This window comes from Zootoca vivipara, chromosome 4 (assembly GCF_965207765.1).
Source record: "Zootoca vivipara chromosome 4, rZooViv2.hap1.1, whole genome shotgun sequence".
Classification (NCBI taxonomy): Eukaryota; Metazoa; Chordata; class Lepidosauria; order Squamata; family Lacertidae; genus Zootoca; species Zootoca vivipara.
In genome coordinates, this window is record NC_142587.1 from 46,654,062 (window position 1) to 46,666,881 (window position 12,820).

Genomic DNA, 12,820 nt, shown 5'->3' on the forward strand with positions numbered 1-12,820 from the left:
CCTGGAGTTTGTCCACATATTTTAATGCATCAAAATACATTTTACAAAATCCAGACTTCTTTTTCCTTGAGAAAAATGAATATAACGTACCTTGTATTTTCCTTTGATAATGCCTTCAAATAATCTTTCCTTTGTTCCATAAAAAGGCAAACAACCACTGAGCAGAATAAAAAGGATCACTCCACATCCCCACACATCTACAGGCTTTCCATATGGCTCTCTTTTTACTACTTCTGGGGCCATAAAATGAGGTGTTCCTACCCGTCCTGAAGGAAAATACAAAAATGACTTTAGTTTTCAAAGATGGAGCTATGATCTGAGCAGCTTCTACCTGGAAAAAGACATGGTGGCCTGTAACAGTTCTACCAGTGCAATAACAGCCCATGATACCAGAACCTTGGCTGATCTCAGTGGTCTGGGGCCCGGTAAATGCACCCCTTTCATCTCTCCTCCTCCTTGCTTTGTCTCCACTGAATGTTACATGACATGAAAACAGGTGTCCTGGCTTTAATTGAAGCAAAATAGCAAACTGGCAACTTTTAAGGAGGGGCCTCAAATGCAGGCCTAGAAGGTTTTTTTCTGCCCCCCCCTCCCAATTATAGATGATTCATGGCAAGGATAATAAGTAGCTCAAGGATTATTTATTTAAAAGGTGTTAAGACAGTCAAAAGACACTGGAGGAGGTGGGAAGGTGATGAATAATTATAAACAATTCTCAGGAAGGGAACTTTCTCACTATGGATCATCTTTCATTTTGACTGTCACAAAAATCCCTCCCTCACATACAGCTATGAGAAGTGAAAGTGTTTTTAGGTAGTTAGTGCCTGAAATGTTAATTCGCCATTTTGAGCTCCATAGCACCTCTTTCGAAACACTTGCATTTCTTACCTCCAGCAACAAGTCCCGATTCCCCTAATTGAATAGCAACACCAAAACCACCAAGTTTCACGGGTGCCGAATTTTCCTTTGAGGCAAGTAGCACACAGTGTGGCTGAAAAGACAAAAACCCCTCTGATATTTAATTTAAACAAAACAAAACAAAATTTGGTATAAACAAAACATTATGACAACAGAAAATAGGCTTATGTCTTTACAACAATCACAAGAACCACATAAATGGCTAAGTATTCTCTGGTGTAGGTCTTCAACAGAGTTAGCTCGGCTTTCAATGTTCACAAAAAGACAACACATATTTGGTAATGGTATTAAAGCTAGAAAGAGTGTCAATTGACATTAATGGATGTATCAGCTGAATAGAACCATTGTTTTGGCAGGTGATATGGGGCAGCTGAAGGCGGGAATTTGTTGAGAAAGTAATTTTGTTATTCTTGTAAATTTCTGTTCTACCACCAAGGAGAGAAGCACCCAAAACCTGTTAAGATTTCAATCCAGGGATGGCAAGCCTCCTCCTGATGTCATATGTGATGTCATGTTTAGGGCAGGGAGACATACATTTGAACTGGCTACACAACTGAGCACCCTCTGGCGAACTCAATCCTGCAGCCTAACCCTGCAGAAAGCAGGACTGAAGTTAGCTGATGGGCAGTAAGTTCAACCCTACTGGATTGGCTGCCTGCCTGAATTCCCTGTAGGGAACTCAATTGCAAAGCTGGTCTTTGTAGACAGCAGCTTGTCACTTTGCTGGCAAATCCCATCATTCTGCGGTTTGCAAGTGCCTGACAACCAGGTGGTTGCTGGGTGCTTGGGACATGTTGCACAAGGAACTTTGACAACCCACCTGCCAACTGTCCAGTATCAGGTGGTTTCTCGCCCACCTGTTAAAGATGGCCTATGGGGCCAAGGAATGATAACGATCTGGTCCATTGAGTCAAAAAGGTTTCCCACTCCTGTTCTAATCCCTCACAAGAGTTTCACTGAGTTTGTTATTCAACTTAACCGGATTATTCTGCCACTAGTCTGGTTTAGTTTTCTGTGTAGCATAAGCTCAACCAATGAAGAAAATGTTCAGGAGGATAAGGAAGATTCTGTGTAAATTGTCAGCCTAACCTATGTCTTCCAGAGGTATCCGGCTACTTCATTGTAGCAACCGTTCACAACAAGGGATTGGTTGCTTTGTAAGGTTTCCCTACACTGATGGTATGGTGCATTTATAAAAATAGGTTTAGATGACAAATGGGACAGCACATTTATGCAATGTAGGGGCACACTGGTCACAAGAAATGCTCCATATGAACATATTTCAGGTAACATCTTATCCCATTTTCTTAATGCCAAGAACCTCAAAAAAAAGAGAATAAAGGTAAAACATAAATTTTCATTTGTTTGTGGTGGAGGGCTTATGTGTTTTTGTGACCAACATAACACACTCAACCAACAGAAGCATTATTTCCCTAAACTTATCTGATTTTATTCCTAATGAAAATTTCTTGTTAGTTCATCAGAGCAAATCTAAATTTCAATACCATAAAATGCAATTCGACCATTGCCTATTTTTGTGGAGAGTCTTTAACTAAACTTTAGGAGAAAAAATAGAAATTCCTGTGTCAACTTGCATACCACACTTCTGGCTACCTGCAGCTACTGCAAAAGGCATTGGTTCAACTGCTTACTGGGACTTGTTGAAGATTCCATGTCATCAGAAGGTTTGTTCCAAACAATGTAGGAATCAGGCCTTTAGTGTGGTGGCACCTATTCTTTGGGACTCCTTCCTATTACACATCAAAGAGGCACTGTACCTATTATCTGGTGCAAAAACAGAAGTTACTAAAACAAGCAGCACACTTGTTTTGAGCTGGAGAACTCTTGCAAAATTCTATTTGCATGAACTCTTCTGTACCTTCTTTAAAATAAATAAATGAAAAGCTCTTCTAATATGTCTAATTCCTTACTGTTAAATTACCTTTTCACAACAAGTTCTCATTTTGAATATGTTTGATTCAGTAGCACCCCTTACTGCTTTACACCTAGCAAATGCTAACAAAACCAGTGCATATTTTGTCCACCCACTCCTGTGACAATACTCATCTGTCAATCATATCTAACCCATCAGTGGCAAAATTCACCACACCCAGTGATCTCATTTATCTTAGCTGCCTGTCCTTAGGTTGCCAAAATAGCACGATCATGTACAAAGAGGAGGTATCAGCAGGCTTTGGAGAACTACAAGTTTTGCATAAGCACGAAAAATATTTAGGGGAGGGAAGCTGTATTCTGAGGTGGACATACCATTATTGATTTTACATTTTATTTAGACATTATAACAACAACAACGACAATAAGAAGAATAGCTTAAATGGAAGATTGAAGTATAAAATTTGACAGCATTACTTAGTGCCTGGAAAAGGATTGTAGGCAATATTTCTTTCACCGAAAAAGTAATTGTCTTTCAGTAATCATAAAAAAGTAATCATTTATCAGACATACTCTTAATCATGATTAAAACATTGGAAGTAGGTCCAGGAAAACACACTACCCAACCACTCTGTAAAGTATCCCCTTCTGCTGCCTTAACTCTGATTAAGCTTTGCCTCACCAGCAAGCTAAAATCATGGTTAGAGCTAACTGGGATTTCTTTTTAAATGTGCTTTTGTTTTCAGCTATGGCAGCTCTCTTATTTGTATGTGTTTCTGCATTCCCCTGTATTTAGTACTCATATTTTGTCCTCCACCATATCCCAATGTGTGTTTATATATACTGTACCTGCCATTCCCACGGTGCATCTTCATGCATCAGAGATTACTATTACACATAAAAGCTCATCACCATCCCCCAATCCTCCAACAGTTATCTGGAGGAAAGCACGAAAGACTAAAATAGCTGATGAAGCTGATTCTTACCAGTTTAAAACCACCCTAGTCACAACTTTCTAATAAGACAGACTTCCTTTCCTCCCTTACTTCCTTAAACGCAAGGGCTGAAAGGAGAATTCAGTAGAAAAAACTCCGCCACTAACCAAAAAGTGAGTATTTCCTTTTATTATAGTTCTATTTTGCTCATATGTTAAGTGCAGAAAAACAGTTCTAAATTTCTAGTGCAACTTTCTTGACAGATGAGAAAGCACTTTTCTCAAGAACATATTCTACTTTTCTTTCACATCTTCATCTTTCCTTTTAAAAAGGCAGAGAAATGTTAAGACTGCCACAAGCAACTTTATTAAAGTAGTAGCATATCATTGGAACAACAAGTAGTTTAGGATTTGCTGCAGAGTGTGAATACAGCACAACTTATTCATGGCTATTGAGGAGTAAGCCCCTCTGAGCTTAGTGCTGATTGCAGAGAGAGAGAGAGAGAGAGAGAGAGAGCATGCAAACGAACACACTCTTGAGTCTAAATACGGTATATAAAATGTGATATTAAAACACTAGTAAAATCATAAATCTAAATCTTTCAAGGTTCATATTTTCATTTTCAACAATGAAATCATACTCTAAACTACAAACACAAAGTAGAATTTGATTTTCCATTTTGAATCTACCCTTAAATAATCTGAATCTGTTTTTATGGTGACAAAGTCAACCTGCTTTGGCATGGTTTTAGAATGTCACTTTATTATGGGTTTAGGTATCAAAATGTAAATATTTTTGCAGAGACTCTCAATCAAGCTAATGCCATGGGGAAATTCTCATAGCCACAGATCAAACAAGATCTTTGTTCCATTTCTAACATGTCTTTCCCTAACCCAGGTGTGGCACCCATGGCTCTCCAGATACTGTTGGGCTCCCATCAGCCTCAGCCACCACAGACAGTGGGGAATTCCAAATAGTTATATTTGGTATGTAAACAAGATCTGTTTCTTACATTCCTAAGATACTACCTAGCTAATATCAAGACACATTTTGTATTTTTGATCGTTTTTGAAACAAGTTTGTTTTTAATGTGCCAAAGGAGACTTTACCTACTATTTGTTTATCACCACTTGTTATCAATGCAATCATCTAAGCACTGGGGATACTGGATTGATATCAGATTTTATAGAAAGCCTACTTTTCATTCTTCCCTTACTTTTAAAAAAGAGGAGAAATAAAAGGAGCAAAATGTTTTCATAAATAAAGCAGTTATAATTGCAAACTTGTTCATAAATAGTTTCTGGGAGAAGACCCTATTTTGCTGATGCATGACTAAAACAAGGCTTATGACAGATAAGTTTCTGAGTTTGTTTGAAAAGTTAATCAAGTTCATTGTACTCGTTGCACTGTCTTCCATTTTATTCCAGGCAATATCAGAAAAGTGTAAGTGAAGATTTACTAAGAATTTTAACTCCCACACAGTAAAACCCCAGAGAAGAATAATGAATTTTTCACTTGCTGAAAATGAAACTGGAAAAAACTCCACAGAAATGCCTGTTACTTACTGTGATACGGAAGAGAAATCACTGTCTTTAACTCTACTATTTTCATATTCGGTCATTTTTGTAATTGGATTGGTTGGCAATATTACTGCCCTGTATGTTTTTCTGGGCATTCCTTGCAAGAAGAACTCTATCCATGTTTATTTGCTTAATGTTGCCATCGCAGATCTCTTACTGATATTTTGTCTCCCTTTCCGAATATTCTATCACATAGCCCAGAACAAGTGGCTGTTGGGCTTGATTTTTTGCAAGATTGTAGGAAACTTATTTTATATGAACATGTACATCAGCATTGTACTACTAGGGCTTATTAGTTGGGACCGTTATGTAAAAATTAACAAATCTATACCACGCCCTAGAGTGTTAACAGCAAGACAAAGCGTATATTTGTGTTGTACGCTGTGGACAGTTGCAATAACGGGATTTATACTGATGGTTGTTCAGTCTACCAGGAATGAAGATAAATATTCATCAAAATGTTTCCATTACAGAGAAAAGCAAAACGCAAAAATGGAAGCAGGTGTTAATTATATTCTTGTTATAATATTTTGGATTGTTTCCATCCTACTGATTCTGTCGTATGTTAAAATTGCAAACAATCTTCTGAAAATTTCCAAGAAGAGAACAAGTTTTCCTAATACTAGAACATATGTTGCCATTGCAAGGAAATCTTTCATAGTACTTATCATTTTCACATTATGCTTTGTTCCTTATCATATATTCAGATTTATTTATATCACTTCACAACTACAAAAAACTTCTTGTTACTGGAAACAGATCATTCACAAATATAATGAGATCACATTAGTCTTCTCATCATTTAACAGCTGCTTAGATCCAGTTATGTATTTCTTCATGTCCAGAAGTGTCCGGAAAACTGTACTTCAACTGATTTGTAAGCGACTTCATGTGGATTCAAGTGTGAATGAGAGTACTTCAGAGACAAAACAAGGACATTCTTTTCAAGATAATTCAGAAATCCCAAGTCACCATTCCAGAATGCATCTTAATAAGATTAACAATTAACATATATTTCTGCTCAGAAGTAACTTCCATTTGAGTTCAGTGAGTGAATAGGATTGTAGCTTAAAGTTAACAAATCCTGTCAACAGAGATAACATTTTTGCATGGTCTTAGTTTTAGTTACTCTCATGCAGAACTTCCTTAAGAATTTGCTTTGGTAATCACATATATAATTTTGTAATAGCTAAGACTTTTGAATTTAAGAGTAAGGTTTCTGAGATGAAAAAGTAGTAATAGCTGTAGATGCAGTAGACTTTTGAAAAGGTGTGTGTGTAAAGTATATTAGAAGCAGAAAGTAATCTCCGCACAAGACTCTTGTGTATGTAATGATGTTTGCTAGCATTAATTCTCAATAACATTTTACAACTGTACTGCAGACTTACATTAATTAAAACTATTTGTGTCAATGGATTCCAAACTATACTGTATACAGTACATGCAGACAAGTATCTCAAATATTACAAAACAAGTTTAGTGTGTTCACTCGTTTCTTTTCATTTTAACATAAAACACATATAAAATAAAAAATACCTTATAAAGCAGGAAGAAAATAATAATAAGAATCTAGCGGAGTAAATATGCTTAGAATTACACAGCACATGTAACCAAGGGTTACAAAAGTCAGAAAATGTAGAATGAATTGTTAACCATGAATCCTTAACAATGAAATTGAAATAGAGCAGGTAAAAATTGTATATTGCACTTTCCTGATTATGGCTACTAACCCGTTGCTGACACTACTGAATTAGAAATGATTGGAAAGCACTCTGTATTGCCAAGTGTGGGTGCCAAGCAGGAGATGGCAGAGGATCCTTTCACAGCCATGTTTAAAAGGGGCAGTGGCATGTGCAGGTTGCCATGCAAGAATGAAAGGGCTACATTTGCTGAAACTCCAGCACTGTCAGTCTTTGCATTTTGATTACCTTAAAGAAGAAATATTCTCTAATGAAATATGCAGACATCCCACACTTAATATTTGTCTTCTAGCTGGTTATTCCTACATTATACGTACCTCGCATATAGTAGAACCCTAAAACACATCTCTGTGTTTTGATAATATTAAAATAAAATGAGAAAAATTGTAGTGCCTTGTGAGTGGGTTTGGGCATTCTAAGCCCCTGCAAGTGGTTAAAATCCCACTGTGGTGTTCCTGAATAGAAAAGGGTCAGATACTGTATCTGGTTCCTCTGATCGCAACTGAATAACACTATCAGCAACTGACTGCTTGCTTCTGCATTTGTTTTTGTAAGCCACAGTCTAAATTAGCAACCCAAATTTCCTGAGCCACAACAATTTAAACGATTGTTGCATGTATTATGGATACAGTAATGTTTTTATCGGTCTGCTTGTAACATGCATGGCAAAGTTCACTTTCTATCAGGCTTCTATACAGTATGTCTAGAAGATGGCCATAAATAGGTGAAATGGTGGCTCCAACATCACAACTTGTGTTGGGGTCTTAGCCCGTAACTGGATCCATTGCTGGCAAAATTATACAATGAAGAACCCTGGCCATGTCACCATGGAGGTACAGCACTGGGCAGCCACAGTCTTTCAGTCAAAAAGGACTAAGCGAACCTGAGACAAAGCTGTTATCTAGGAAGGGGGGTAGAAGATGTTTCATGTTGCAGAAGTTAAGCAGAATAGGTTTGCTTAGCCCTAGCCTGCCATAATTCAGAAGTTGCTTTATCTGTAGCAATCAGAGACACTGTTTAGTCTTTGGGCCTATAAGCCTCAAAGTTCCAGTTCTAAATAACAACATACATGCAGGAAGTAAGTGTTCCCATCCTATACCATGCCTTTGCCAATGTTATGTATTTATTTGGCTTTGAGTAAGAACCAAAGCTAAAGAAATACCTACTATTTTACTTACTACATTGCCTCTAAAAGGTTTAAAATTAGTGCTTAGGTGGCGCTGTGGGTTAAACCACAGAGTCTAGGGCTTGCTGATCAGAAGGTCGGCGGTTCGAATCCCTGCGACGGGGTGAGCTCCTGCTGCTCGGTCCCAGCTCCTGCCCACCTAGCAGTTCGAAAGCACATCAAAGTGCAAGTAGATAAATAGGGACCGCTCCAGCGGGAAGGTAAACGGTGTTTCTGTGTGCTGCTCTGGTTCGCCAGAAGCAGCTTTGTCATGCTGGCCACATGACCCGGAAGCTGTCTGCGGACAAACGCCGGCTCCCTCGGCCTATAGAGCGAGATGAGTGCCGCAACCCCAGAATTGGACACGACTGGACCTGATGGTCAGGGGCACCTTTACCTATCTCTCTGGTAAAGCCACATATAATGCCCAATGTATCATTGCAATTAATTAAAAGTGCTCTATCAAAATGCAGACATAGAAACTCTCACTCTACTAAATATAACAACAGAACAGACCTTTACTCTCAATTTCTGTTCAGTATATCAATACTAATGCTGCTATTCAATTTGCAAACACATATACAAATACTGGGGGGGGGGAGAAAATATAATTTACAATTAAATCTTACTGTGGAAAACACCAAAGCAATTGTTTTTTACAGATTACAGAAACCATTTACAAGCAGACCATACAATATTTTCATTTTTATTTGATGTGTAGCAAAACACTGCTAAATATAGAATATTTTCATCAGATATTCTCCAACGCAGTTCAAGAAAAGCAAGCTCAAAACTCTCTTCAATGCAAGGAATTAGTTGAAGAGTTCTTTGAATTCTGGCCACTGATTTAACCAAGCTATCTTGACTCACATGTTGTTAACTTACAGCAACTATTTTTGTTTAGTGGTTAGAAGCACCCTGTGACTTCTGCACCTTCCTCAACACATTAAAAAAAAGTTTGTTGTACTTAGTATTGTAGAAATTATGGAAAGAGAAAATAACATTTATTCTAAAGAAGACTGCAGAATACAGTACATGCAGATAAGAATCATTGCTTAATTTTCCCATCTCCAAAATCCTACCCAGACATTTAAAAGTCTAGCTATTACAAAATCATATAAGTGGTTACCAAAGTAAAATCTTAAGGAAAATCTACATGACACTAACTGAAGCTAAGCTAACAAATATCAGTTAATAGTGACCAAATCGAATTCCTAAGCATCATAAAAGCTTCTGTACATTATTATTATTATTATGTATTACATTACATTATTATACAGTATAATGGTATTGCAATTGTTTTCAAGATATTTTATTGTTTTCTCACTTGTTGTTTGCCATCCTGGGCCTTTTAAGAGGAGGGGTGGGATAAAAATTTAACAAATAAAATATAATCCATTATCATCTGAACCTTTCATGATTCTTTAAAATTTTCTAGTTGATAGCTTAATTTTTGAACAGTAATACTGTTCAAAAACTGAATATATGCACATTGACAAAATGCATTATATAAATGTTATAAATACATAAATAAAAGTTATGTAATGCAACAGCTTGTAGAGTTTTCTGTTTTAGTGCAGCAACTCCAGGAATTGAAAGGACACTACAGACATGGATTCATCACATTTTCAATATGTCCCAATTAAAGCTGACTCTCCAGAGTCTGTGTTTAATTCCTTATAACGGTGAAACAAGACTGGGATTCTTTGATAAGACCTTACTCTATGTTTTAACACAGCTGAAGATCAAATGTATTCAAAGGAATCAAACAGTGACACCTAGCTTATGGCATTAGGGAACACAAGCAAGCAGAAATCTATAATTTCCAGAAGATATACTGGTATTCACAATAGCTGAAGGTTTGTTGTTAAGATTTATTAACTATAGTAAAGAAAAAGAAAAAGCTTCACATTAGAAAGATAAAACAAATAATGAATAATATTTAGGGACCAATCCACTCAAATGTGGGCACAGCACCCACACATAGGCAGGCGCAAGTCCCACACTGCCGTTTTAGGCAGTGCAGAACCTGCAGGTGCCTAAGCCACCATGTTACTCCTAAAAAGTTTCATGAGCCCCATTTTTTTAAAATAAAAAACCCCTCATTTTGTCACCCCCTTCAGTGATGACACTCGGGGCGGACCACACCCCCCGCACCCTCCTTCCTCTGCCACTGGTCTCAGTCAAGTTGGAGGAGATGAGGAGGAGTGTGAGAACTGGAGGCTTTGCATGGGTTCGTTCTAGCTCATACGTGTGGTATTAAAGCATGGTTTTAGTATTACTTGCAAACAAGCCCATTGAATCTTACCCCACTAATAGAGCTCTGTTTTCATCATTCCCTACCGGTACCACACCAATACTCACATTTGTAGGTGCACGGGAGCATTACAGAGCCTGGGAGACCTATGCATACCTTCCACATTTTCACTAAGCCCTCCTTCTTTGTGCCATTCAAGTTACTCAACTGGATCAAGCACTATGTTTTTATGAAACATTAATAATACATATCATTAAGGGTCTACAGAGCCCAACTGGACTCTCCTGTGCATTGAACCTGCATTCAACTGGAACAATAAATAACAGATGCTATGGAAACAAATGAATTTAATACATAGCCTGTGGAACTTATGTTCTAGCTTCTATTTTAAAGAATGTGGCTGTGGAGATAAATACAGCAGCAACGTATTTTAAAGGATCATAAATTCAAGGCCAAAAAGTGTGGGATGTGTGTGTGTGTGTGTCTGTGAATGCATAAACGATTTGCTAATGTTACAATTTTCAGTATTTTGGTAGTTGTACCAAAGATTCTGGAAGTCCCAGTTGCTACCGTAACAGGCGCTTTGCCTTACCTTCCAAGAATGGGTTAAACTACATGGCAACAAAGAAAAAGGCAGATAATATAAATGCCACACTTTACTGTTAACACAGTAAAGGGTAAATATTTTTGTGATGTTAATATGACTTACCTTCACATCTCTGTGAATTATGTTATTATCATGACAATAGCGTAGTGCTTCCAGTATCTGTCTCATGTAATGACTGCAAAATCAAAATATAAATAAAATTATTATAGCTTTACAAATATAGCATAGGAATTGTGCTCAGGTTGTTTTTGAGACCATTTTAAGGCCCAAGGCTGCAATCTTATACAGTGGTACCTTTGGTTACGAAATTAATTCGTTCCGGAGGTCCATTCTTAAGCTGAAACCGATCTTATCCTGAGGCGCGCTTTCACTAATGGGGCCTCCAGTGTGCAATTTCCGTTCACATCCTGGGGCAAAGTTCACAACCAGGAGCAGCTACTTCCGGGTTAGTGGAGCACGTAACCTGAAGCATTCATAACCAGAGGTACCACTGTATACACTTTGCTAGGAATAAGCTCTGTTGGATACAGTAAGTGTTACATTTGAGTAAACCTAGGATTTCACATTTAGTCCCTAGAAAGAGCAGACAACCTCCCCCTGTCAGCCAAATGATGATCAATTGACAAGGAGATGGAGAAAAAAGGGGTGTCTTGCTGGGTGTCATCCTGCAATCAACCACAGAGATGATTTATAGACTTCTGCTGCCCTCCTGAACTTGTGGATTAGTGCACAAAATATCCAAATCCAGTGGTTCATTTCCTAGTTTCCCTCCATAGCAGCCCTTTGTGCATGCAGTATCTACTATTGCTAGATTGGATCAAGCACTAGCATATGATGTATGCAACATGCAAATATTAGCTGCATTTGGACTTCACACTAAGCTGTGGTTTAGCGAGACACCTGCTTCCAGGCTCACACCTTATTTTTAACTATCAAAGCTAATATACTTCCTCTCCATAACACTGTCCAGTTCTTTATTAAAATCAACTCAACTAGTGGTCATCACTACGTCTTATGGAAATCAATTCCCTGTTAATTATGCACCACGTGAGAAAACTTTTCTCTGTCATGAAAGTAACATATGTATGTGGATATATATATATATATATATATATATATATATATATATATATGAATGATTAATCCTAGGGTTTTAAGGGAGGAATAATATTTGTTTATTCTTACCAGATTACCCACAATTTAATAACTCTTTATTTTGCCCCCTCTTAGTTGCCTTTTCCAAACTATGTAAAGCAGTTTTGGACACAGAGGAGTCAAAATTACAGTGTTCAAATGTGAGTTCATTTCACTGGAAATCTTGAACTGAAGGATGGAATAGAAATGTTTTAAATGAAGAAACAAAATGTTTATCTTTTAGGAATTCCTAACATTGAATTTGCCTTTTGTCTGCTCCAATAGTAAAATGTCCAATGAGTGCTCCACCAATCACCCCAAAATTGTTTCTTAAGTAAACTGTAGTCTCCTTGAGGCAGAGAACTGTATTATGTTATTTTGCAAAGCATCATACACAGTGATGATACTATGCTGTTGATAATTATCATAATCTTAATCTTCCAACTCTCCTAGTTTTGACTGTTGGATTTAGCTGGTTTTTAAATGCTAATCTGTTGAAGTCTTATTATATTAGACTGTATAAATTTGAATTGATAGTGTAACATGTTCATTTTTTGTAACTACTTTAGGAGGCTGTATACATGAAAGGTGGCATATAAATGTTTAATAACATTTCCCTTAGGGACTAGTA

The 12,820-nt window shown here is 37.3% G+C and overlaps 2 protein-coding genes across 7 annotated transcripts in view; one reads left to right on the top strand and one right to left on the bottom strand.

The window, feature by feature from the left end:
- The window catches only part of CASK (calcium/calmodulin dependent serine protein kinase), a 121,964-nt gene that overhangs the window by 56,325 nt on the left and 52,819 nt on the right, over window positions 1-12,820 (bottom strand). For all 5 annotated transcript variants that reach the window (XM_035116666.3, XM_035116665.3, XM_035116664.3 and 2 more), the window contains 3 exons: window positions 11,158-11,230; window positions 889-991; window positions 91-266 (listed from right to left, as the gene is read on the bottom strand). In XM_035116666.3, the coding sequence (XP_034972557.1) occupies window positions 91-266; window positions 889-991; window positions 11,158-11,230 (352 nt within the window). The remainder of the gene's footprint in view (window positions 1-90; window positions 267-888; window positions 992-11,157; window positions 11,231-12,820) is intronic.
- Window positions 3,796-6,812, top strand: GPR34 (G protein-coupled receptor 34). 2 transcript variants are annotated; one of them, XM_088667816.1, is made up of 3 exons: window positions 3,796-3,919; window positions 4,644-4,732; window positions 5,174-6,812. In XM_088667816.1, the coding sequence occupies exon 3, from the start codon at window positions 5,249-5,251 to the stop codon at window positions 6,332-6,334; it is 1,086 nt and encodes a 361-aa protein (XP_088523942.1). In that variant the 5' UTR covers window positions 3,796-3,919; window positions 4,644-4,732; window positions 5,174-5,248; the 3' UTR covers window positions 6,335-6,812. The 2 variants fall into 2 exon arrangements, with proteins under 2 accessions (XP_088523942.1, XP_034972559.2); XM_035116668.3 differs by lacking the exon at window positions 4,644-4,732 and having other exon boundaries at window positions 3,818-3,919.

Coding starts and splice junctions, on each gene's coding strand:
- GPR34 (XM_088667816.1), top strand. CDS start 5,249: ATGAATTTTTCACTTGCTGAAAATGAAACTGGAAAAAACTCCACAGAA.